This window comes from Centropristis striata, chromosome 11 (genome assembly GCF_030273125.1).
Source record: "Centropristis striata isolate RG_2023a ecotype Rhode Island chromosome 11, C.striata_1.0, whole genome shotgun sequence".
NCBI lineage: Eukaryota > Metazoa > Chordata > Actinopteri > Perciformes > Serranidae > Centropristis > Centropristis striata.
Window position 1 is genome coordinate 22,285,535 of NC_081527.1, and position 27,265 is coordinate 22,312,799.

Consider the following 27,265-nt stretch of genomic DNA (forward strand, 5'->3'; position numbering starts at 1 on the left):
TCTTCTTCTCCTGTTTATTAAGTAGAATGAGGAGATCACAATTTAAATCCTGCCTTTCAGATCCTGTCGGATCGCGACCAGCTGCCCGTCAAACAGTTCGAGGAGGAGATCATGACGACCGTTGACCAGCACGCCGTGGTGATCATCAGAGGAGCGACGGGCTGCGGGAAAACCACGCAGGTTCCTCAGTTCATCCTGGACCGCTTCATCAAAAGAGGAGCAGCGTCCGACTGCAACATCGTCGTCACTCAGGTAATACCAGAGCTCACACAATAAATTACAATAAATAAATAAATTACATCAAATTGACATAAAAAGTAATTGTTGACATTAACAGCTGGATAATATGTGACATTGATATTTCAGTTTTTGTATTAATTCTCATATTTGTTTTCTTTCCTATTTGGTTTCCCTTTTAATTTATGTATTTGTATTTCTTTTTAAATATATTTAATAATTGTTGCATTTATTTTATATTTATTTAGTCATTTTAAAATCAATTAATTAATTTATGTATTTTATTTATGGATTATTTTCCGCTTAAATTTTTCTGCCAATTTATTTTCCCTTCTGTTTTATTTTCTTTCAAAAACATTTTTTAGGTATACATTTATTTTTAATATCATTTTTGATACATTCAACAGCATATTAATTCATTTATTCCTGCATTTATTTATGTTTTATTTTGCCACCTTCATTTTTGTGCGCAGCAACTCAAATTAAAACAGAACTTGGTAGAAATGTAGAATTATTAACCGCCTTCGGATTTATTTCCCCTCATATTTTTATGATTCTGATTCCTAATTTAGAGAAATCCACACTGAAAACTTGGAAATGGTGAATGGATTGAAGGATAAACACAAATTGTCCGACAGTGTAGAAAAGATAACTTTTAATCTGCTAGATTAAGATTTTTAAAGGAAGAAGGAAGAAGTTTTAAAGGAAATTAAAGCAAACAGCTGCCTGTAGATATTTGACAGTATTTTCTGGTTTTGTCCCTGCAGCCGCGGAGGATCAGCGCTGTGTCGGTGGCCGAGCGAGTCGCCTACGAGAGAGGAGAGGATGTCGGGAAAAGCTGCGGCTACAGCGTCCGCTTCGAGTCCATCCTGCCCCGACCGCACGCCAGCGTCCTCTTCTGCACTGTCGGTACGTCAAAATGAAAAAGTGCTTCACATCAGGACACAAAATAAAGGAAGTGTTTTGGAAGCTGCTGGATCAAAACTGCTGTTAACCCATAAGAACCCAGACCCAGTTATCCTTAAAGGAAAGTTATGGGGGATATACCACCATTTCTGATGTGTTTTCAAAAACACTATCCCTAAATGTCAAAGATCTGTGATGTGACATAAACATTACATTAGGCGCTTTTTTTTCAAGTATTTATGTTTATAATATTTCGTATTTTAAAATTTAAAAAAACTAGACACAAATTTGCCTTTTTCTCTGCATCTCCACAACATCTATCAAAATTGTGACATTATTAGTTCTGTTTAACAACAAATTATTTTTTAGATTTGTTTTTGGGTAGCATTATAATAATAAATCGATAATAAATAAATACAAATAACCATGTGTCTTTTTGTTTATCAAAATTGTGACTTTAATTTGTTCAGGAAATATGGTCAAAACAAGTTAAATGCAATACAGGACAAACTATTAACGGATTAGAATTGTTAAATGGGTTTAAACTTAGCCTAGTAACAAAAAATAGAAGATTTAACGTGTTTGTTACACGGGTGTCACCATGGGTTCTTATGGGTTAAACTGTTTGAACTTCTCGCTATTTATTTTCCACTAACTCAAATAAGCAGCAAGTGTCAGCAGGATGTTGAGTGTGTTTTGTGTTTTTAAGGTGTTTTGCTGCGGAAGCTTGAAGCAGGAATCAGAGGCATCAGTCACGTTATCGTCGACGAGATCCACGAGAGAGACATCAATGTGAGTTTTTTTGTAACGGAGGGACGCGGTGCTTCCATCAAACTCTCGAGTCATCAGAGTCGTTTCAAAGGATTCTCAGTGGTTCAGGTTAAAATGTTGAATTTCCTTGTGTCTGCAGACGGACTTCCTGATGGTAGTCCTCAGAGACGTGGTCCAGGCCTACCCAGAGGTCCGCATCATCCTCATGTCAGCCACCATCGACACCACCATGTTCAGAGAATACTTCTTCAACGCCCCCATCATCGAGGTGTTCGGACGCACCTTCCCTGTGCAAGGTACCTCTGACCTTACTCGCCTGGCTCACCTCACCTGCCTGGCTCGCCTACACTTGTATTTTCCTTCCCGATTTTTAATGCTTCAGCAATTTTCAGTTGGTATTTTGTCTTCATTTTACCGTATTCTCCGCACTATAAGGCGCACCGTAGTATAAGCCGCAGCAGCTAAATTGAATGATGTGTACATATATAAGCCGCACTGGACTATGAGCCGCAGGTGTTTTAATGTTTAATTACCATATGTAAGGGTTCGTGCACAGAGGGGATTGTCGGGAAAGAGATGGCTGCTTGAGGAAGCTTCTTTTACAGCCAGATTGACTGTCTTTAACTTAAAAGCTGCATCATATGCATTTCTACGTTTGTTTTCCATCATGAGGGTTTGTGCATGAAAACTTCCTTTACACAAACTATCTCGCTCTCGTAATGTCGGTCTTGCTCTCGTTCTGTCTCTCGTACCACTCTCGGTTTCACTTTTACTTTTGCGCGCTACCTGTTTCACTCTTTTCCGGCGCCCTGCCAGATTGGCTCGGGGTCCTTCGTCTGCCGCTGATTACGTCACACAAAACGCTACGGCACGGCGTCTCCGACAAACTAAGTAGCTTTCGACACAAATACACACAGACAAGTGAAAAATAGCTTAAAAGTATATGAAGGACCCCGAGCCGATCTGGTACGTACACCTGCCTCCAGCTTTTCCTGCTGGAGCCCGCCGCTCCTCGGGGACCGGTCATAGAGCCCATAGAGTTAAAGTTGGTGGACTGTAACCTGTAAAATCCATAGATTTAGGAGGTAACCTAGTGGCCGTTAGCTGTAAAAATCCATAGATTAGCCGCACCGTTATATAAGCCGCAGAATCGAAAAATTGGGAAAAAGGCGTGGCTTATAGTCCGAAAATTACCGTACATGAAAGAGCAGAAACCAATGTTTAGAAATAACATTTCATCATTATTTATTGTCCAACTAAACAAAGCCACAGCTGGGACTGTAACTCAATCTTTGCTTTAAAAACAGAGTATTTCCTGGAAGACTGCATCCAGATGACCAACTTCGTCCCTCCGCCGATGGACCGCAAGAAGAAAGACAAAGACGAGGAGGGAGGAGACGAAGATGTAAGCAGCCTTTTCCTTCATGTTTCAGCTATTGTAAAACACAACTTTTGTTCAGCTCAGTGACGATAAAAAGAGATTGTTTTTTGTCTGCAGACGAACTGTAATGTGATTTGTGGGCCGGACTACACGCCAGAGACGAAGCGATCTATGGCTCAGATTAACGAGAAGGAGACGTCCTTCGAGCTGGTCGAGGCTCTGCTGAGGTACATCGAGACGCTGCAGGTGGCCGGAGCCGTGCTCATCTTCCTGCCCGGCTGGAACCTCATCTACTCCATGCAGAGACACCTGGAGACAAACCCGCACTTTGGTAGGTCACCATGCCCACCAGAGCCGGCCGACTGCAGCCGCGTCACCAGAAACCTACAGAGAAACTAAAAAAACACAATGCCTGATACTGATAAAAAATAGTCCAATAAGTTCATTCTCAGCCTATCACTCTGAACCACAACAAGCAGTTTCAGGGTGTTTTTGCTCTTTTTTACAATTATTAGTTGTTCCAACGGCTAGAAATGGGGACAACTCAAACATGTTTTTGTGCAGAATAACACAGTAAGGTTGACAGAAATCAGAAAAAAACTTTCTCTGACATTTTAAAAAAAATGTCAGTTAAATGTAATTTCTATATAAACACTTTTCCAAATGTCAGGAATGTACCACATATTGTACATATTGAAGTATTGTCATGTTTACAGCCTCTCCTGTCCTCTCCTCTCTGCTCTGTGTAAACAGCCTCTCCTCTCTGCTCTTTGTAAACAGATTTTCAGTGAATATTTGTCACGTTTGATCAATCATATCTTCAAAGTGTTTTAAGATATGATTGATACATTAAAGCAGAATTTAATGTTTTAGCAGGACGGCTGTGGCTCAGTTGGTAGAGCTTTCGTCCAGTAACCGGAAGGTTGGTGGTTCGATCCCGTACATGTCAAAGTATCCTTGAGCAAGATACTGAACCCCTGCTGCGTTCATCGGTGTGTGAATGAATTCCCTGGTGGCAGGAGTGTCCTGCTAGCCTCGGCCACCAGTATGAATGTGTGTGTGAGTGGGTGAATGAGCGCAGTCTGTAGTGTAAAGCGCTTTGGATAAAAGCGCTACATAAGTGCACCCCATTTACCATCTGGTTAGTGCAAATGGAATTAAAGTGTTCTTTGTGTCTTGTATTTGTTTCCAGGAAGTAACCGGTACCGGATCCTGCCGCTCCACTCACAGATCCCCCGTGACGAGCAGAGGAGGGTGTTTGAACCAGTTCCTGACAACATCCGGAAGGTTTGACACTCAAATATAATCTTTGTTTGTATTTATAGAAGATTCTAACAAGTTTCCACTAAAAAAAAAGTCCATTTGTGCTCATTTTTCATGTTGGGTTGTCAAACATTCTGCCACCAAACTCCCTGTTTAAAATAAACACACTGTGCTTCTTTTTAGTGTATTAAACCTTGATGATCTCTTGATTAGAAACAGGGCGTTGCTGTGCAGGAATGTCAGGATGTTCACACTTTAATAATCAGAAGGAAACATTTGATTTTCTGGGTAAAATGTGGATTCATCTGCAGGTGATTCTGTCCACCAACATCGCAGAGACGAGCATCACCATCAACGACGTCGTCTACGTCATCGACTCATGCAAGTAAGTGAGACCTGAACTTCCCGTCCCTCTGGGTCAGAGGTGGAGCTGCTCTGATGAGTTTGTTTCTGTTCCGACAGGCAGAAGGTGAAGCTCTTCACCTCCCACAACAACATGACCAACTACGCCACCGTCTGGGCCTCCAAGACCAACCTGGAGCAGAGGAAGGGCCGAGCCGGCAGAGTGCGGGCCGGATTCTGCTTCCACCTCTGCAGCCACGCTCGCTTCGAGAGGTACGAAACTACCACAGACGGGTTCTGACCGCCCCTCCCACACGAGGATTACTTTAATGTAAAAGTATCCATGTCACAATACTAAGCTATAACATTATATATTTTTTTTTTTTAATTCAAAGTTTTATTATCTTTTCAGTTTTACAACATACAAACGAACATCAAACAAACCAGACAGGATGAAGGTCATAAAAAAATAAATAAATAAATAAAATAATAATAATAATAATAATAATAAAATAAATTATTATTAATAATAATAATAATAATAATTCATTGAATTATCACATGTTATTAGCCAGTTTTTAATACTCTAAAATTAAAAAAAAACATAGTCCTGTCTCCAAGGAGACATAGTCTTGGTGACCTGGGAAGTTCACAATTTAATGATTTGCTCATATAATCTATAACTTTTTCCCACAAGGGGAGGATCTTAGATTTTATAACATTATATTTTTACATTATTTACCAATTTCACTGAGTTAAATATTTTAACCAGCGTCAGTCTGATCATAAAATATCAAAACTCTTAAATATGTTTTTAAATTTTAACCCTTTATACCTTTTATTTTTAATGAAACTTTGCAAAAATGTTATTATATTTCTGTTATTGATTGATTTTTTTAATGTTTTGCCCTAATTTTAAGCTTTTTTTTGGTCACAAAACTTTTTTAGAGTTAACTATTCAGACTGATGTATAAATATTTTACATTTCTTAACCCTTTGCACAAATGTTTCCATTTTTTATTGTTATGGTTTTATTGTTTCCTGCATGCTAAATGCTCGGGGGAAGTTTTAGTTGTCTGCAGTCTGGGACATGTCCGAGATGATCAACAACATTTTTTTTTTTTTGAAAATTATATTTATTGGGTTTTTAGAATTAGCATGACACTACATTAATGAGGGTTTACATGCCCACATTCTTAGATTAAAAAACCAAACAGACAAGACAAATTACCACTAAAACAAAGAACAAAACAAAGTAAAACAAAAAAAACAATAGATGCAAAAATAATAATAATAATAATAATAATAATAATAATAAATAAAAAAAATTACAACCCTGTATTTCCTATGTAGCTGCTGTGTTGAATATTACATTTTCTTTATACACTTCATTGTCCTTTTCAAGTGTTCAACATCTTGATCGGTGACTTTCAAGATAATGATCAACAACATTAGTTTTAATGCATTTATATTTTGGTGCAGTGACAACTTTTAAAAAACTAAAACTTGCGCTTGTTACCTCGTAGGGCAGAAGCGTCCTAAAGCTGACGCTGAGTCGTCTGATCAGTCGTTTCCCTCTCAGCTGACTCCGTTTTTAGTCACATTTTATTTCTTTCCTTGTGCAGGATGACTTGTTTCCAAGCAACCTGTCACATCTCTGGTGAAGGCAGGACTTACGTTAGGACTCTGTGTTTCCTGGATGAACTGAGTGTTTGTGTCTCTGCAGGCTGGAGACTCACATGACTCCAGAGATCTTCAGGACGCCGCTGCACGAAGTCGCTCTGAGCATCAAGCTGCTGAGACTCGGAGCCATCGGACACTTCCTGTCCAAGGCCATTGAGCCGCCACCGCTGGACGCCGTCATCGAGGCCGAACACACTCTGAAGGGTACAATAATCTTATATATTTATCCTTTATTTAACCAGGTAAAAGTCTCATTGAGATTAAAAAATCTCTTTTCCAAGAGAGACCTGGCCAAGAAATCATCATAAAAAGAGACAAGTTACAACATTAAACACAGTTAACATAAACATTAAATACAAATAGAGCATCACAACAACACTGAAGGAGCCTCAGTAGAGACTTATAAGGAGCAGTCACACTGACCAAGGGAAGAGATTTCTTTGTCCTTAAGAATCAATCTGAATTCACCGTTTGTGATCAGTTCAGACAGTTTCAAGTCCTTTTGCAAATTGTTCCATGATAAAGGAGCGTAACTAAAAGCTTTCTTACCTAACTCAGTTTTCACTCTTGGCACCAGCATCTGTTCAGTGTTTTGAGAGCGAAGACCATGTTGAGTTTTGTTTCGACACATGTACGCACATAGGTATGAGGGAAGCAGCCCAATAATAGATTTATAGATAAAAACTAACCAATGAGAGAGCCTGCGAACGTACAAAGACATCATTTGAGCCGTGACATACACGTCTTGTCTTCTTCTGTTATTTGAAACAACAACAACACAGGAGGGGCATTAATTCCAATATTTAATAGCTCCTTGTGAAGACATGAAAAGACACTCTGGACTCTTTAATATCCGACTGAGACGTGATTGTCTTGTCCCCTAAATTTCAGAATAGCAATTCAGACTACAACTGTGCAGAGTTGTTATTTTAAATCTAAATACAATTGTCCTTTACTGTCATAAATAATGTCAAAAGGATTTTGTTAAGTGAGTTTTTATTCACTGTTCTATTTTAAACAGAACAGAAAATTTCACTAACACAGGGAACTTTACCAATACAGAAAAGCATAATAATAATAATAATACGTATTGGTAAAGTATGGATCTATTTATATACGCAACCCACTTGGTATGTCAAATTATTATTAAATTATTTATTATATTGATATTCTTGATTTTCCTGAAAGGAAAATTAATATCAGAAATGTTCTGGATGTTTGATGGTTGTTGAGATGCAAGAATGTTTTTATTGTAAAATATTAATATTTATGGTAACATTTTTATTGTGTGTGTGTGTGTGTGTGTGTGTGTGTGTGTGTGTGTGTGTGTGTGTGTGTGTGTGTGTGTGTGTGTGTGTGTGTGTGTGTGTGTGTGTGTGTGTGTGTGTGTGTGTGTGTGTGTGTGTGTGTGTGTGTGTGTGTGTGTGTGTGTGTGTGTGTGTGTGTGTGTGTGTGTGTGTGTGTGTGTGTGTGTGTGTGTGTGTGTGTGTGTGTGTGTGTGTGTGTGTGTGTGTGTCAGAACTGGATGCTCTGGACACTAACGATGAGTTGACTCCTCTGGGACGGATTCTGGCTCGGCTGCCCATCGAACCTCGACTGGGGAAGATGATGATCATGGGCTGCATCTTCCAGTCAGTTCTCATCTCCTCTCTCCTCTTCATCCTCTCTCTCTCCTCCTCCTCTCTCCATCTCTGTCTCTCCTCTCTGCTCCTCCTCTCTCTCCTCACCTTCTCCACTTCATCCTCCTCCTCTCCTTTCTCTTTCTCCTCTGTCCTCCTCCTCTTCATCATCATCCTCCTCTCTCTCTCTTCTCCTCCTCCTCCTCCTTTACTAACTGCGTGCCTCCTCTAGTGTTGGAGATGCGATGTGCACCATCTCTGCTGCTTCCTGTTTCCCGGAGCCTTTCATCAACGAGGGGAAGCGTCTCGGCTTCGTCCACAGGAACTTCTCCGGCAGCCGATTCTCCGACCATGTGGCTCTGCTGTCCGTCTTCCAGGCTTGGGACGACGTCAGGTCCGTCTCACACACTTTAGTTTCAGAAATTTCCCACATGACATTCGGGACATTTTACAGGAAAACATATATGTCTGATGAGGCTCAATATCTGTAAACAACATACGAAGCAGCTTTTTTTGCTCTTTTTACATTCTCCTCTCTGCGTCCTCGTGTTTCACTGAAATATAATAAATCTATGTAATCCATAAGTCCTGCAGCTCTGTGGAATCAGCCCAATCAGAACAACTCAAACATGTCTTGTTGTTGTGCAGAATAACACAGTTAGAATGACAGAAACCAGAAAAAAAGTTGCATTTCTCTAATAAATTATTTTTTTTAAATGTAATGAAACAGAATTTATATATAAACACTTTCCAAGTGGCCACAGGTGTCACAAATAATTTTAACAGGATGTGTGGTTAGTGCAAAAAGTTTATTTCTGCATGTTTTAAATGACACAAGTAGAATGAAGAGATTTTGAAACATTCCAAATAATGCCTGTTTTAACAGTTTCTCTCTAGGATAAACAGTGGATTTTTAGTAGTTTTACATACATGCTTTTCAAGCAGCCAGCAGTAAACATCTGCTCTTTAGATCTTCCCCTCTAATTAGTTATCTTTATTTATAGATTTGGTTGTCCAAGTGTATTAGTAATTATATTTCATGCATTTAAACCTTTGAAATGTGCTGTATGTATCAGTGATGATCAAAGATCTTCAGTTATATTTTATAAATATTAGAGCATGCTTCCACTGCCACAGACTGTTTTGAGTTTCAAGTATTGATGGATGAATATTTTTCAGACTAACACATGATCATAAACAACAACAGTCATTAACCCGTGTTGTTGTTTCCTGTTCAGGATAAACGGTGAGGAGGCAGAGAATCGTTTCTGTGAACACAAACGTCTCAACATGTCCACTCTGAGGATGACCTGGGAGGCAAAAGTCCAGCTGAAGGAGATCCTGGTCAACGCTGGATTTCCTGAAGGTACCTAAACGCACCTCCAAGACTCCTGGAAAACTCTAGGCTCACCTGCTCACATCTAAAGACAAGTGTTTAGTTTTTAGTCCAAGTCAAGTCTGACACTGAGATTTTAGACAGACTGTGAATCTTGCAGGGTCACAATTTACAAGACTACAACTAGATTCTTTTAGCATTTTTTTTCCTACCATGCAATGTTTTCCCATCATGCTCTTAGTAAAAATTTATAAAGTGGAGGAGAAGCAGCTTTTGGCTACAACTTCTCTAGTGTGTGCAGTGGTTTGTGTTGAAAAAACCCCCAACAAAAACAAGGGGAGAAGACGCCACAAAATGCCCCATCACAAAGATGAAAAAGGGCTGTTTTTCTGACACGAGAAGTTGACTATTTTACAGTAAAAATAGATACAAGGACGAATAAAGGAAAGGAATATTTAGAAATGAATTCATGATATACATGTATGTCCTCTTTAATTTTAATTTGTTTAAGTGAATACTTTTCAACTTTCATTTAGTTAATCATACATTAATCATTGATTATTTATTACTTATTTATGTATACATTTATTTATACATTTTAACTGGGTCTCCTTACTGTACTCTTTAAAAAGAAACAGCGCCCCCAAAAATCCCGCTTGTGGCTGTAAATATATGACATCACTATATTTTTATTTAGGACTGAGTTTACTAGCATTATTGTGATGTTACTTTTTCCTGTCAAAGTGGTTTTACTGCCCCGTCTTGAACCGGGGACCTTTCCCCAGCTCATCTATTGGTTGTTAATTGTGTTACGTCACTTTAACAAACCCAAGACTAGGAAAAGACTGATATGAAACAGTGCAGATTACTACCTTAAACCGAGATGACGCCATGACTCTAGTAAAACTCCTAGATTTACTTTCAGTTTTTAGTCTGGGACTGTGAAAGTGAATCTGTCTGTCCTTCCATCCCGTCAGAGTGTCTGATGACTCAGATGTTCAACACCATCGGACCGGACAACAACCTGGACGTGGTGATTTCTCTGGTGACCTTCGGCTCGTATCCCAACGTCTGCTACCACAAAGAGAAGAGGAAGATCCTGACCACGGAGGGACGCAACGCCCTCATCCACAAGTCCTCCGTCAACTGCCCCTTCAGCAGCCACGACATGACCTACCCCTCGCCCTTCTTTGTCTTCAGCGAGAAGGTAAACAGTCAGTCTTCTGATAAATTCACTAAAAATACAAACACACCAGCATTATTGTTTCAGAAATATTGGACTGGAGGGTCACCAGTTCAAATCCCAGGACTGACAGGTCAAGGACTGAAGTGCCCTTGAGCACGGCACCTATAAACCCCACCACATCTCCCCCGGCCACACAGTAATGTGCTGCACACTCCTTGCATGGTGTGTTCACTTGTGTGTAAAAAAGGAAGGGTTAAATGCAGAATAAATACCTTTTGGAATAAACATGCTGTCCATTTAATGTTGTTCACTACAAACAATATGTCTCTTCTATGAAAAGAATTCCAAAGAATGGGTTAAATGAAGAGTTTGAATTTCCCCATTGTTGGAGTAATAAGGGAATCGAAATCTTCATAAATATTTTGGATATTTTGAATACAACGAAAGAGCATTTTGAGCTCTCGAGTCTCTATTTACAGAGCCCGGGAGGTGACATGAACATAATTTTTTATAAAGCGTGTGCGCCTCAGTAAGTTACAAGGTTTTGGTGAGAAACAAACATGCCTGTAACATTAACATTTCCAACACTTTTAGAAAATGTATTTAATTTGCAAATATTTCAAAATGTGCTTTTACCTGATGGGATTAGGGTGTACACTTATTTACTTTCTAAAAGGGGAAAAAAGAAAACACAAAGCAGAGTATTGATGTTATACCGGAACCGAGTCAGCCGTATCATTAAAGTAATGAATTCCTTTTTGTAAAAATGGCATGTATGACTGTATGCAATATTCTGGAGATAAATACAGATATAATATGTTTATCTTTACTAACGCCCTTGAGTTTTATATATTTCTAGAGTCACACCCCGGTCCGTCAGGTGAAAGGTCTTAGAGTAACCAGCCACAGCATCCTGACAACAACCGTTCAGTTAAAAACGCTGACATGCCGTTGGCGTCACATTACTAAAGCACTAAATTACATTCATGTCACCTCCCAAGCTCCACAGCTATCTAAAGTCAAATTAAATGAAATTGTGTTGTGTGTTTTTCTGTGTCAGATTCGAACCCGGGCGATCTCGGCTAAAGGGATGACGCTGGTCAGTCCTCTGCAGCTGCTGCTGTTCGCCTGCAAGAAGATCGCCTCCGACGGAGACGTGGTGGAGCTCGACGAATGGTAAGAGCGCACACGCTTACAGTCTGACGCACAGCTGCACAGTACCTCTTATTTCATTTTCCACTCAGTGATGTTGACAGTAAGTCAGGGGGTCATCTGAGTCCGGACTAACTCTTTCACTACCGTCGCTAACCGTTCAAATTTAAGGTGTTGGCGTAGAAGAAACTGTAGGGCTGCTAAATCCCCAAAAGACAAATTATACGTAATGTTGCTTGACAGTATTTATTGACTGTTTAATTTTAATAAGCTCCTGTTCCTTTTCGACTCCGGATTCAATAAGATTACAAATCTCGAGTGACGATTCTATGTCTGTGCGATTTGTTGGCTTTAACCCGTGTAACGACAGCATCCTGTGGTCCAGGATCAGACCCTCACTGGGTTTAACAGCACCCTGTGGTCCAGGATCAGACCCTCACTGGGTTTAACAGCATCCTGTGGTCCAGGATCAGACTCTCGCTGGATTTGACCTGAGTGCAGCAGCATTAGACCCCTGCCTCGAGGGTCTCGTTGAAATCCAAGTTTTGGAGTTTTCCAATCCTACAGTATTTACTGGTCTGTGTCCTTAAAGGCATTAAAAACTCTATTTAGAAAAGAAACGCTCTTTAAAGAGAAGAGAGAAATAAAGAGCCATCCCCGAAACCTTAACAAAGTATTTTACAACCGAGGCTTTGTTTAATTGAGGAACAAAGATCGATCTCGTCCTGCTGCTCCTCATCATGGCACGTAGAAAGCTTGATGACGCCTCCCTGTGCTGTATAGCGGCAATAAACCTTAGACCTTGAACCCTTGATAAGAGAGTCACAGATAAGTCACAGTCAGTCAGTCTTCGTCTCTAAAAGGTGAAATGGCGCAGAAAGGAGTTCAGCTGGACCAGGAGACTTTCTCTTGTTCAATCTGTCTGGATCTACTGAAGGAGCCGGTGTCTCTTTCCTGTGGACACAGCTACTGCATGAACTGTATTAAGTCACACTGGGATAATGAGGATCAGAAACGAGTCTACAGCTGCCCTCAGTGCAGGAAGACCTTCAGACCGAGGCCTGTCCTGCTGAAAAACACCATGTTAGCAGAACTAGTGGAGCAGCTGAAGAAGACTGGCCTCCAAGCTGCTCCTGCTGACCACTGCTATGCTGGACCTGAAGATGTGGCCTGTGATTTCTGCAGCGGGAGAAAACTGAAAGCCTTCAAGTCCTGTCTGCAGTGTCTGGCCTCGTACTGTGAGCAGCACCTCCAGCCTCATTATGAATCACGTACATTTAAGAAGCACAAGCTGGTGAAGCCCTCCAATAATCTGCAGGAGAACATCTGTTATCCCAACTCTGTAAGAGAACGGAAAGGCCATGAGTTTGCAGCAGAAAGGAGCGAGAGGCAGAAAGAGCTGGAGGTGAGTCGACTCAACATCCAGCAGAGAATCCAGGACAGAGAGAAAGATGTGAAGCTGCTACAACAGGAGCTGGAGGCCATCAATCGCTCTGCTGATAAAGCAGTGGAAGACAGTGAGAAGATGTTCACTGAGCTGATCCGTCTCATGGAGAAAAGAAGCTCTGAGGTGAAGCAGCAGGTCAGATCCCAGCAGGAAACTGAAGTGAGTGCTGTCAAAGAGGTGGAGGAGAAGCTGCAGCAGGAGATCAGAGAGCTGAAGAGCAAAGACGCTGAGCTGAAGAAGCTATCACAGACAGAGGATCACAACCAGTTTCTACACAGCTACCCCTCACTGTCAGCACTCAGCCCGTCTACATCCAGCATCCAGATCCGTCCTCGCCGCCGCTTTGACCATGTGACAGCGGCCGTGTCACGAGTCAGAGACATACTGCAGGACGTCCTGAGAGAGACATGGACAGACGTCTCACTGGCTGAAGTGGATGTTTTACTGTCACAATCAGAGCCAAAGACCAGAGCTGAGTTCTTAGAATATGCACGTGAAATCACTCTGGATCCAAACACAGCAAACAGACTGCTGTTATTATCTGATGGGAACAGGACAGCAACATTAACAGTAAAACAACAGTCCTATCCTGATCACCCAGACAGATTCACTTCATGGTGTCAGGTCCTGAGCAGAGAGAGTCTGACTGGACGTTGTTACTGGGAAGTGGAGCGGAGAGGATCAGTTTATGTAGCAGTTTCATACAAGAACATCAGCAGAGCAGAGAGGTCAGATGACAACCTGTTTGGATTTAACAACAAATCTTGGGCGTTATATTCTACTAATGACAGGTATAACTTTTGGTACAACAAAGTCCAAACTCCCGTCTCAGGTCCTTGGTCCTCCAGATTAGGAGTGTACCTGGATCACAGTGCAGGTATTCTGTCCTTCTACAGCGTCACTGAAACCATGACCCTCCTCCACAGAGTCCAGACCACATTCACTCAGCCGCTCCACGCTGGAGTTCGGCATAATAATTTTGGAGTCTCTGCTGAGTTCTGTAAACTGAAATAGACAGAGGTCATTAAAGAGACAGGTGGTTAAATTCAGCGTTTTAACTCTTTTTCAGATGTACTTTGACGTCTTCTCATTAGTTGTTGTGTTGATGTTTGAGTTTCTTTAGTTGCCGGTTTCTTAGAATCAGAACAGGATTTATTGGCCAAGTAGGTTTTTACTTCCAAGAAATTAGCTTTAATATCTGGTGCAGCAGTAAAGACTTCTTTATAAGGTTGGCTGCAGGTTAGCGTTCTATCACTGCTGATAATGTTTGTTTCTCTGCACGAAAATATAAACTTCTCTAAATGTGTGTTGACTATTTTCTGTGATGTGTTTGTATGTTGTTGTTTCTCATCCACTCCATGAACGAATCAGACCTCCTCTATCATCAGATTTTATCCTCTTCTTGTAGGATTGTAAAGAAATCAATAATCACATTTACATTAATTTGTATTTCTACTGTTGAGTCAGATTGTACTTGTAATGGAGCATTACATTGGCTCTTTCATTGTGTGGATGAAAATGATGTAATGTCAATAAATATGCTACACATCTACCTGTCTGTGAACATTAGTGCTGCCGGTGTCGCGTCAGATAGTTTTCATTGGCTGCGTGGTTGTTTAACAATTAAAACAACAACTCCCATGATCCCACGCTACTTAAAAACATCATAAAACAATAAATTGGTGACACATTTAAACATTAACTTGGTGACACATTGAAACATTAACTTTGTGACATGTTGAAACATTAACCTGGTGACACACTAGGACATAAACTTGACAATCCATTGAAATATTAAGTTGGGTTTTTTGCATCAATGTTTGTGTTGTTCTTCTGATAGGTTTCAACAACCAAAAATATTCTGTAATGACTTGGTCCTTGGTGTTCAGAGACCTTTACATTGAGTGTAATCACACTCGTTTACAGCCTTAAAGTCACTAACACTCAACAGATCAATATAAAGATGTTGTTTCCCACAGAAAGTGTGTATATACCTTATATACTCCAACATTGTTTTGGCCAGTACATATGCCTCCAACCTCCACAGTATTTATCTCGTCCAGAAAAGATTTGTTAGAACTGCCACATTTTCAAAACGACTGGATCCTTCTGCTCCCCTTTTCCAAAAACTCAAGATAATGACAATTTTTCAGATCAATATACCCAATATGCATTTTTATCTTTAAGAATAAGTATAGTTCAAATTCCATTTCTAAACCTTTCAGTGATTATTTCCATTTCAACTCACAATTACATAAGTACAATACTAGACAACTGACCAGATTTCACCCTCCTCACTATCGTACCAGCCTCGTCAGTTCTCCTTAAAATACAGAGGTACAACACTCTGGAATGATCAGTTTAACAGTTAAATACATTTTTCCTCTCTAATCTCATACAAGAGCAGTTTAGTGGCTCTCATTGCTCAGCTCACAAAGTAGTACACACACTTCATTGTTACTGGTTTTTAATTTAACTTGTGAATTTTGATATAGGTAGAGGCCTGTATAAGCCCTTTTGGGTTTTTTGCCGCTATCTTGCCCCTTCCTTTTGTTGTTATTTCTTTATCTCTTTTGTCTTATTATTGTGCAAAATAAAAAAAACTCAAAAAGCTGTAAGTGAGTGATGACCTTTCACAATAATGTGTGCAGGATCAAACTGAGGATTCCTCACGAGGTGGCGGGCGGTATCGCCGCCCTGCGGGCCGGGCTGGAGGCTCTGGTGGTGGAGGTGACCAAAGACCCAGAATACATCCGACAGATGGACCAGACCAACACGCAGCTGCTCAACATCATTAGACTGATGTCCAAACCAACCGCCGCCGGACTCAACATGATGGCTAACAACCAGAGGTGCACACACACACACACACACACACACACACACCGACTGAAGACATAAAAAATAAATACAGCCCAATGAACATACTGCACATTTTCATGTATTAAAATATGGAGTCATAAGAGTGACGTAAAAAAGAAAAAAATTGAATCTATTTATTCCTAATAAAATCAATAAATAATTAAATAGAAAATCTGGAAATGTAAAGAAAAATTAATAAATTAATGAAAAAAGTAGAAATATGGAAATATGAAGAGGAATTTAAAAAAAGCATAAATAAGCAAATTTAGTAGTAGTCGACTCAGAAAACACAGAAGAATAAAAGGAAGAAGCCCGGTGGACAGTATATAGTTGCTCTTACAAGCACAGTCATTAAGCAAATAATAAATGTTGAAACATCAGGACAAATTAAAAGAAAACGACTCAGCAATTGAAGACTTTTCTGTGTAAAAGTAAATCGATGATTTTATCGTGCAAATGTCTGACGATGATTCTCCTCCGTCCTCTCAGGATGGGAGACGGTCCTCGACCTCCAAAGATGGCACGCTTTGACGGGGGAGGAGGCGGAGGAGGAGGCTATCAGAGAGGAGGAGGTTACCGAGGAGGAGGTGGAGGCTACAGAGGAGGTGGAGGAGGATACGGAGGAGGAGGAGGAGGGTACAGGGGAGGCGGGGGTTACAGGGGTGGTGGAGGCTACAGAGGAGGAGGTGGATACGGAGGAGGAGGAGGAGGAGGCTACAGAGGAGGAGGAGGTGGAGGAGGATACAGGGGAGGAGGAGGAGGTGGATACAGAGGAGGAGGAGGAGGGTACAGAGGAGGTTATTAACCTCCTGTTTTCTTTCAACGAGTCGATCTGCTCTGGATTCTTTAGTTTCCTTCCCACAATGTAACATCATGTTGCTGATCGCTGACGTAGAAAATGTGATTCTGGAAGAAAAATGTCTTATTTCTGCTTTTAGAAACCACCATGTGATCTTGTGATTCTGTATCTGTTTGATGTTGATCATTTTTAACTTTGCCACCAATAAAAAGTTCAGATCTCTTTCTGATCTCTCAGTTTTGTTTCGAACAATATAAAAGCATAAGTATAGAAGTGAATTTATTAACAATTTTGTCACCTTTGACAGTGGTGACAGGAAGTTGGACAAATCAGGTACCCGCACGGGTAGTGATGTCACTGCCAATAAAATTAATGTTAAATACAGTTTATATATATCTTTCAAATGGAGATAATTTCATTCAATAACAAAACTGAAACAAAAACACCTTATTCATTTAATTACTAACACTCAAATATATATATCCTGAATTGATACGGATTTAAATCAATATGTTATCTTGGTATTAACAGTTATGAAATAGAAGATTCAAAACATTTTTTATTATTTAAATATGTTTTTGTTAGGAATGTCTAACAAATGGCTAATTTCATCATCCATTAACAAAACTGAAAATGCTTGAAAAAAATCATTTTAAAAATGACTAAATCGCTTTACTTCTTCAATTTATAAAGCATCAATATAGAAGTGAAATTATTAACTATGTTATCACCATTCGACAGTGGTGACAGGAAGTAGAACAAATCAGGTACCCCATATGGATCGGGTAGTGATGTCACTGCCCAATCTGTACCAGAAACCCAAGTTGTTCTACTTCCTGTCAAAGTAACAGTTTTCAATTAAATAAAACATGTTGTATGTTGTGTGTGTGTATATATATATATATATATATATATATATATATATATATATATATATACACATCAACAAGTGCTGGCTTCATCCTAGAGGCCACCTGATTCACACCTGTTTTTTCACAAAAGTGATGACCTCACTGATTGAATGCCACACACACCCCTTTTAACTAATTGCCCAATTGCACAGCCTTGAGAGTGTGCATATCACGAATGCTGGGTCTTGTTGGTTTTCTGAGAATCTACTGCACCTACTGGTCCCTTGTTTGCCATGTAGCAATAAAAAATATACGAAAAACCTGGATTAATCTGTTTAGTCACATTGGACTGCTATTATATTGAACACTACTGTATATACGGATTTGATACGGATCAGGTAGTGATGTCCCTGCCCAATACATACCAGAAACCTGATTTGTTCTACTTCTGTCGAAGCGTTTTTCAGTCTCTTGGATTTAAATCAATGTTTATTCTGCCCTTGCAAGAATGGCTGACTTCTATCTTGGCAAATAGGTAAACAGTTCCTCAATAAAACACCACAGAGTCTTCAGGTTTTTGATGCTTTACTTGAGAAGAGCTGTAAAACTGCAATACACAAATAAAAAAGGTATGTCAGACTTTGTTTTGTCTGTTTCTCATACATTCATAAATATACACCAAGTTAGCGCTTAACTCAATGCTAACATAAAAAATGGAAAATCCGATGACTGGCTAGCACATTAGCATTGGACAAATGATAATATACGGGACACCATAACAAGTAAGTTACACATCAACAATACTTACAGACATATGTCCCTTCTACAGTAAGTACAGCAGGAAGAAAAAGGAAATTTGAATGAAAATTAACTGTAAGCCTGCAGGAACAAAACAGTGCAGCAGCTACATGTGAACAAACCCCTGACACTCTTAAAGGGGCAGCACACTCCCCGCCTGGTATAATGCTATACCACTATGTACCTTTTAAGTAGTAACACTACATCTGTAGCGGGTCTCGAATATACCTTGGGGGAACCACCTTTAACAACTCTGACCTCCACTTTACGGACTCTGTTGTCCTGACCAGGAAAGGTGTTCACTATGAGCCCCATAGGCCATTCATTTCGTTTGGCTTGGCTGTCTTTTAAGAGTACTATGTCTCCAACTTCCAGGTTGGGTTGATCTCCTTGCCATTTCCTTCTTGGCTGGAGTGTGCCACATACTCTTGACACCATCGCTTCCAGAATGAATCAGCGAGCCTGGACCTGCTTCCACTGACTCCGATAGAGATCCTTCAGATCAAGGTCTCCTGATGGAGCAGACACAGAATGAACCTTCTGTGTTAAAAGCTTAGCAGGAGTGAGCATGGTAGGCATGTCAGGATCTGACGACACAGGAACTATTGGCCGTGCATTCATTATGGCGACAACCTCTGCTATCAGCGTCACAAGAACTTCATGTGTAAGACTGGGGGAATGCATCTTGAGCAACAGGCAATCTAGGATACGACGAGCAACTCCTATTATTCTTTCCCACACTCCCCCTATGTGGGATGAGTGCGGGAGATTGAAGTCCCAGGTACAGCCTTGTTCTTTGAGGTAGGAAGCTCTGCATTTTCCGGTGTTATGCCAAGTTCTTTACATGCACCGACAAAGTTTGTTCCTCGGTCCGAACGGAAGAGCTTTGCAGGACCCCTGATGGCAGTGCATTTATGAAGCTTGATGTTGACAGAGACTCAACTACCTCCATATGAACTGCTCTTGTGACCAAACAGGTAAACATGACAACCCAGCGCTTGCTTTCTGAGAGGCCTCCTCTTGTACGGTGAGCACAGACTGACCATGGTCCAAACACATCTAATCCAACCTGTGTGAATGGAGGTGCTTCGCCCCGAGCACTACTGTTATACTGTGGATTTTTCTTATTCCTCTTCCGGACGCAATATCGTCCCGCTACTAGTCCTACAACTTGAGGAGTTGCAGGACAAATTATATATCAAAACGTGCGGTTTGATCGGGATCGGTGTGCTATTACTTTTCTCTACAGAATACAAACTGCCCAAAATTTTGCATTGAAATGAATGGGACGGCCGGAAAAAAAAAAAGGTCGAAAAAGAACAATAATTGGAGATTTTTAAACGTCTACTTCTTCTTCTAATTTCACCTAGAGACTCCATTTAAACTTTAAACAGTAGACACAAGTCTTGTGTATCGGTGTATTAATCCACGTTTCGATAGGTCATATCGTTTTTTATCAATCCCTGTTCAATGACCATGATAATTTTTGGAGAAATTCTGAGATTATAATGGGTGTGTATTGCACGGAATGTTTCCTGTCACAGTGTGTGACAGAGTGTAGAGGGAGAGAAAAAATGGTCAAAAAATACATTTGAAAACTGCGCTCCAGGCCGCAAATTCCACTCTACAGAAATAATTTATACATAGAAATGTAGGAAAATTTGTCTTTTCACTCACAATCCTCTGGTAAAGCTGTCAGAGTTATAGTTTGGGCGTAGGACGCACAGATGATCCACCAACACGCACCAACAGCCTCATTGGCTCCCATATTAAAAACGCAGGAAGATTTCTGAAAAAGGGAGATGTAACAGTTTTTTTAGATCGCTCTAACAAAGCTATTTTTTCATTTTTCTTATAAAAAAAACATATGTAGACGTTCAGGAAGAACTCAGGACGCTCAAAGTGAAGTCAGATCAATGATAGGTATTATGGTTTTGCCAAAAATGCTTTCTGTTCGAGGCCAGAAATTCCAGTCTGTCCCTCTCTGGCTGCTGTCACTCTTCCGGAACATTCAGGTGGCAGTTAATTCTGTTGATAGCTCTGCTCTGATTGCCTTTGATCTTTGCTCTGATTGCCTTTGATAATTGATGTGATTACAGTTACAGATACACACACACACACGCACGTAAGTGCGCACGCTCCTCACACATGCATACACATGCTTCAAACCCACACACACACACACAGGTAACTTTATGCGATTTTCGCTACACACACACACAAATGCTCCTCCAGATACACGTTTCACACACATACACACACACACACACACACACACACACACACACATTTTGAGGTCAAAGGGCATAGTTTGAAATCTCTGAAGAATCTCATCATAGTGTACACACACCGGCAGTAGCCCCTGTGGCCCTTTCAGAATTTCCCCAGAGGAAATTTTCTAGTTTACACATGTTGTTTGATCCAACTATTGCAGTTCTTTATTTCTTAATATTCATCAGAGCACAAAACTTGCACTGCATTGATCAAACCCACTAAAACATATAACAGGAAATGTCTGGTCTTGAGTGTCCAGTCCTCACTTTGGTTGTGGGAATTTGAAATAAAGGCTGTGAAATACTGAAATGGTGTGTGATGCTTCCAATGAAACTGGGGGCGTTGTCGCAAAATACAAGGGGTCCAGAACTGCGGTCTGAATCTGCAGTCTCCAGGTCTGCAGACACACACTCCTCAGTCGGACACCAGGGGGCGCCACAGGACCAATTGAACACAGCAACATCATACACATACACATAAAACACATATATTTATTAACATATTGCTGCTGTGATCTGAAATGTTATTTTTTTTCTCAATAAAAGCTTATAGGAGTGACATAAAAAACTAAAAATATCTGTAAAAAGAATAAGAAAGTAAGAAAGGAAATATAAATACAAGAAAAAATAATTAAATAGAAAATCTTGGATTATAAAGAAAATAAATAAGTAAATGAAAAATGTGGAAATATAAATAGAAATGTATAAAATAACAAATCAGTAAATAAATGTGGAAATATAAAGAGGAATAAAAATATATTTTAAAAAATTAAAAGAATTTTGATTTATTTTCACATTTATATGTTCATTTATTTTTGTATATAGATTAAGATTAGATCTCTTTTAAAATATTATTTATTGCATATAAATCACTATATTTTCTGTATATTTGTGTGATTATTTATTTTTATCCCTTTTATTTTTATTTTTCCTTTCCTCGTTGGTTTTCCTTAATTCTCTTTATATTTCCAAACATTTTACTTATTTTGTTTGTTTGTTTTTTAAATTTTTTATCTGTTTGAAAACTTATCAGTTTGATTGTTTTTATTTATTTATTCTGTGACTCAGCGTGATGAATGGAAGAACGACTCGACTGTTTTATTCAAGAACTCATTTACATTCATCAACAGTTTCACCTTTTAATAATCACATCACACTGACTGTGTGTGTGTGTGTGTGTGTGTGTGTGTGTGTGTGTGTGTGTGTCTGTGTGTGTGATCTAATCTGAGCTGAACTGTGTGTTAATGAACAAGCCCTTGATGTTGTTTCAGAAAGTCCAAAGAAGAAGAAAACACATTTCACTTATTTCACTTTTTTCACTCTGTAAAACCATTCATCTGTAATAAATCCTTTCTAATCGTTTATTAGCCCATTATTTAAATCGATAATAAGAATTTAAATATCCTATAAAACATCTTTTAAGAATTTCAGAAGCATGAAGAGTAATGTTTTTATTATTTGTAATACATTTTTTATTCTATGTCTCTTGTTATTTAAAGATATTTAAAGTTTGGAAGTATTCTGAGAAAAATAAATAACTTTTAAAAAGTTATAAAAATAATATAATTTGTTTTGACTTCAGTCATAATTATAATATCCAGCAGTAAGTCATGAATATGACTTTTAGATTATTATTAGTAGTAGTAGTAGTAGTAGAAGTATTATATAATTATAGTCAACTAGTTGTTACTTTTAAAATCTGAATTTCTTCAATTTCAAAATGTTTATATTACGTTTAAATGTTGTTTTTACTTGTTTTTAAATTTCCACATTTTCATTAACTTGTTTATTATTTTGTTCATTCCTCTTCATACTTACCCCTTTAAAGCATTTTTATTCTTTAATGTTTTTCTTTACGCGTCCATTTAATCCATTAAAATAAAAGTTTCGAAAAAGAGAGTGATTTATGCTCTCCCGTTATTAGAGCAGGAGGGTTAAAGAAAAGATCAATAATAATGTTGCATGTTTAGCGAAGAGATAAATAAGATTGTTGCATGTTTAATGAAGGATATTTGATAATTTTGTAACTTTTGTTGGTTTTCTGTGAAGTTTTGGGACGGAAGTGGCCGGAGTGTCCTCTGCGCCGCAGACATGCGCAGTGCCGGACTGGGTGTAGTCTGGAGCCTGTCTTTTCCTGCTGGTTGTGAGTTGTGAGTCTGTGCATGGCGGCGGACACAAAGAGCTGATCCGAGCCGATCCGAGCTGAACTACCGCTGCAGCAGCAGAAGAAGAGCCGGGACTCTTTCCGCAGGCCCGGGGCACGCACCGGGACGCACCGGACCCTCACAGACCACTTAGGACCAGTTCAGGAGAGTTCCAGTCGGAAGTTTTTTTTTTGTTTTGTTTTCTAAACTTTTCTTCGAGGGCTGAATAATGCGGATCTGTCTCCGGGCTCTGGTGGCCCTGAGCTGGGTGGCGGTGTGCGCCCGCGCCGCCATGGATGAGTGCGGGGACGCGCCGGGCCGGGCGCAGCGCTGCATGCCGGAGTTCGTGAACGCAGCGTTCAACGTGACGGTGGTGGCGACCAACACCTGCGGAGCCCCGCCGGAGGAGTACTGCGTTCAGACCGGCGCCACAGGGGTCACCAAGTCCTGCCACATCTGCGACGCCCGGGACCCTCGGAACCACCACAGCGCCGTGTACCTGACCGACTACAACAACCAGCAGGACACCACCTGGTGGCAGAGCCAGACCATGCTGGCGGGCATCCAGTACCCCAACTCCATCAACCTCACCCTGCACCTCGGTAAGACCCCCGAACAGCCCCGTCCCTCCGCGGGAGTCAGCCGCCGCGCCGAACCCCCTTGAAAAAATCTGAGATTCAAAGTTGGCTTGCTTACCGATTAAAACTCTTAACTACTAAAACACAACCACATATATTTAATTACTCCTAAAGAAGCACTCTTTCGTTCGGCACACACCCAATCCCCTCAAACCAAAGTTTCTGTAGTAAATTCCAGCCTCACTGAGCAGGTTTCCCTCTGCCGCTTCGCTCTAAACACACCACCGCGGGCGGCGATAACCTGCTGGAAAATAAGTGTTATGTTTTGTGTTATTTGAAAAGTCTTCACATTAGACCCGTACTTGTTGAGTTGGCTGTGTGCCGAATATAAGACGTGGTTATAGTCGGACATAAATTATCTTTAGTTGAGGTGTTGTTGGCATGGCGGCATGCCAGAGGGGAAACTTTAAACCGGAGAAGTTTTCTACTGAGTCTGGTGTTACTTTTTGCTTTTTGCTTGACTTTAGCTGTTTTTTTCTGCCTTGAAATACATTTAAAAACGAGCCTTGAGAGGAATGTCACGGAGTTCAATCACTTCTTCAGGAAGTTTGGAAATCAGTGATGTAACCTGGAAACTTTGGGATTGAAGGATTTTTGCTGCCAGCAGTTTATCATGGAGGACATAGTTTTCATTGTTGGGGGTGGAGAGTGTGTGTGTGTGTGTGTGTGTGTGTGTGTGTGTGTGTGTGTGTGGTGGGGGTTGTCTGACTGTAGGTCCTCCTCTTTGTGATTTCCAGTGTTTGTGTGACAAAGATCTGTGGAGGTGTGAAGTAGCAGGCTGGTGTCCTGCTCCGGGGACAGCTGGTCCCTCGATGTCTCCTTGCGGACTGAAGGAAGTCTGAGTTTCGACACATCAGTCCAAGTAAACATCAGGCAGACGTTTGGTTCTTTAAAGCAAAAACAGAAAAACTGTCGTTCATGTTCAGGTTCACGTTCAGAGACTCAAACTGAACCTTTGAATCTGAAATAAACTCGACTGCTGTGTTTTCTGGCAGTGGATGAGCTGTTTGAAGTCATATTTTAGAGAAAAATGCCCCAAAAATCACAACTTCCACTTCATTAATGCGATGATTTTTCTTCCTCCATCGTGATAATAAACTGAATCTGTTTTGTTTCGGGACTAAAATAACCTTAAATCACAGTTATTTTATGTCGAAGTCAAAGGGAACAGTTGATGAGAAACAACGTAACAAGGTTATTGTTGAGGAAAACTGTCTCTCGTCTGGTGACGTCAACTGAAACCTCTAAATATAGTCCTTCATAAACCCCAAACTGCCAATGAAGAACACAGAAATAAGAAATTTAAGTAAGTGGACTTTGAGTTTAGCGACTTTTTGTCAAACTCTTAAACATTTGCTGCTTTTCTGTTTCAGTAAACTGAATTTTTTTTTGGTTCGGACACAACAAATGTTTTTTAGACACCGCAGCCCAACATCCCACTGAGGGTTTGAAATGTATGTTTTACTTTTGAAAAATTGCCAAATTTGCAGTGTTTATCATAGTGAGAAAGTGTAAAAACAGACGTTATCGTCAGAGTTTGAACTTTTCGACGGTCCTTGAACGAATCAGTTTCGGTAAGAAAAAGTGACCAAACTTGTCTTAAAATGTTGATATTTCTATCAGAATAGCTGACAGAAAAGACAAAGGAGAGGAGAGGCTGTTTACACAGAGCAGAGAGGAGAGGACAGGAGAGACTGTTTACACAGAGCAGAGAGGAGAGGACAGGAGAGGCTGTTTACACAGAGCAGAGAGGAGAGGACAGGAGAGGATGTTTACACAGAGCAGAGAGGAGAGGACAGGAGAGGATGTTTACACAGAGCAGAGAGGAGAGGACAGGAGAGGCTGTTTACACAGAGCAGAGAGGAGAGGACAGGAGAGGCTGTTTACACAGAGCAGAGAGGAGAGGACAGGAGAGGCTGGAAACATGACAATAGTTCAATATGTGGAGAAAACTGGTTTTACTACATTTGAGAAAAGTGTTTATGTAAAAATTCTGTTTTATTACAATTAAAAAAAAATCATTTATCAGAGAAATTGAACTTTTTTTCTGATTTCTATCATTCTAACTGTGTTATTATGTTTGAGTTGTTGTGATTGAGCTTCTAGATAGATTGTCTGTCATCTATATGTTATATATAGGTTGGTGTGTTGGGGTGGCGAGGGTTAACTCTGCCTGCAGCAGCAGCTCTCTGTGTTTCTGACAGACATTCCTGAGAGGTTCAGTCATGCTGCTGTTGCTGCCTCAGGTGCTCCGGCTCTGATTAGAGTTTTCAGATGGAAATGTGTTTAATGACACGCTGGTGGTGTCCTCAGGCGTCTCTGTTCCTTCATTAGAGTCAGCTTTGTTCCTCAGCAGATAAACTCAGAGTGTAAACACACAGTCAGATTATTATTCCTCCTCAGGGAGAGAAGAGCTGCAGCACAGACAATGACCACGATATAGAGATAAAGTTCTCAACTGCTGCTCGCTGGGAGGGATAGAAGAGAGCAAAAGAGTAAAATAAAAGGGCAAGCAGCATCGACACATCAGTCCAAGTAAACATCAGGCAGACGTTTGGTTCTTTAAAGCAAAAACAGCAAAAACATCAAGCAGCATTGATAAAAAATAAGATGATAAAAATAAACAACAAATCAAAAAAGGAATTATATATATGTATGTGTGTGTGTGTGTGTATATATATATATATATATATATATGTGTGTGTGTGTGTGTGTGTGTGTGTATATATATATATATATATATATGCATAATAATAAGAAGAAGAAAGTAAAAAATAATATTGAAAAAAAACTCAATAAGGTAAAAAGTATAATAACATTAAAAATGTGAAAATAAAAGGCAGAATAAAATAATAATGAAAATAAATCAAAACGATAGACTAAAAAGCAGAACAAAATAAAAAAAATAAAAAGCAGAATATATATATATATATATATATATATATATATATATATATATATATATATATATATATATATGCATAATTTACAAGTAAACATAAAAATAATAATCAATTTTTTATTTATAAGCGCCTTTCAAAACACCCAAGGTCACTTTACAAAAAAGCATAAAATAATTTAAAAACAGTGGCAACAAAATAAAACATCGAACAGTATTGAGATGGTGAGTGGGTGACTAGGTGGTGTATGCTTGTCTGAACAGATGAGTTTTGAGTCTGGATTTGAAAAGTGGCAAGGAGTCAATGGTGCGGAGGTCAGGAGGGAGATTGTTCCAGAGCCGGGCAGCAGAGCGGCTGAAGGCTCTACTGCCCATGGTGACGAGGCGGGCAGGAGGGACAGAGAGCTGGAGGGTGGAGGAGGAGCGGAGTGAGCGGGCAGGAGTGGAGACGTGGAGGAGGTCCAAGATGTATGGTGGAGCCAGGTTGTGAAGCGCTTTGAAGGTGATGAGGAGTATTTTGAAGTTGATCCGGTGTTTTATTGGAAGCCAGTGGAGTTCTTGCAGGATGGGGGTGATGTGCTGAACGTTGGGATTCCGGGTTATGATGTGTGCGGCAGAGTTCTGGAGGAGCTGCAGTTTCTGGAGGGTTTTGTTGGGGACACCAAAGAGCAGGGAGTT

At 40.1% G+C, this 27,265-nt stretch overlaps 2 protein-coding genes across 5 annotated transcripts in view; both read left to right on the forward strand.

Moving 5' to 3' along the window:
- The window catches only part of dhx9 (DEAH (Asp-Glu-Ala-His) box helicase 9), a 34,407-nt gene extending 17,201 nt beyond the window's left edge, over positions 1 to 17,206 (forward strand). For all 3 annotated transcript variants that reach the window (XM_059344921.1, XM_059344920.1, XM_059344922.1), the window contains exons 12-28: positions 61 to 252; positions 1,005 to 1,146; positions 1,853 to 1,935; positions 2,054 to 2,210; positions 3,222 to 3,319; positions 3,413 to 3,626; positions 4,488 to 4,582; positions 4,870 to 4,943; positions 5,021 to 5,173; positions 6,627 to 6,787; positions 8,103 to 8,214; positions 8,435 to 8,596; positions 9,441 to 9,568; positions 10,516 to 10,745; positions 11,785 to 11,900; positions 15,975 to 16,175; positions 16,675 to 17,206. In XM_059344921.1, coding sequence (XP_059200904.1) covers positions 61 to 252; positions 1,005 to 1,146; positions 1,853 to 1,935; positions 2,054 to 2,210; positions 3,222 to 3,319; positions 3,413 to 3,626; positions 4,488 to 4,582; positions 4,870 to 4,943; positions 5,021 to 5,173; positions 6,627 to 6,787; positions 8,103 to 8,214; positions 8,435 to 8,596; positions 9,441 to 9,568; positions 10,516 to 10,745; positions 11,785 to 11,900; positions 15,975 to 16,175; positions 16,675 to 16,990 — 2,634 coding nt within the window. In that variant the 3' untranslated portion in view covers positions 16,991 to 17,206. The remainder of the gene's footprint in view (positions 1 to 60; positions 253 to 1,004; positions 1,147 to 1,852; positions 1,936 to 2,053; positions 2,211 to 3,221; positions 3,320 to 3,412; positions 3,627 to 4,487; positions 4,583 to 4,869; positions 4,944 to 5,020; positions 5,174 to 6,626; positions 6,788 to 8,102; positions 8,215 to 8,434; positions 8,597 to 9,440; positions 9,569 to 10,515; positions 10,746 to 11,784; positions 11,901 to 15,974; positions 16,176 to 16,674) is intronic.
- A 5,763-nt stretch (positions 17,207 to 22,969) lies between these two features.
- Positions 22,970 to 27,265, forward strand: part of lamc1 (laminin, gamma 1) — a 66,809-nt gene continuing 62,513 nt past the window's right edge. For both annotated transcript variants that reach the window (XM_059344075.1, XM_059344076.1), the window contains exon 1: positions 22,970 to 23,652. In XM_059344075.1, the coding sequence (XP_059200058.1) occupies positions 23,280 to 23,652 (373 nt within the window). In that variant the 5' untranslated portion in view covers positions 22,970 to 23,279. The remainder of the gene's footprint in view (positions 23,653 to 27,265) is intronic.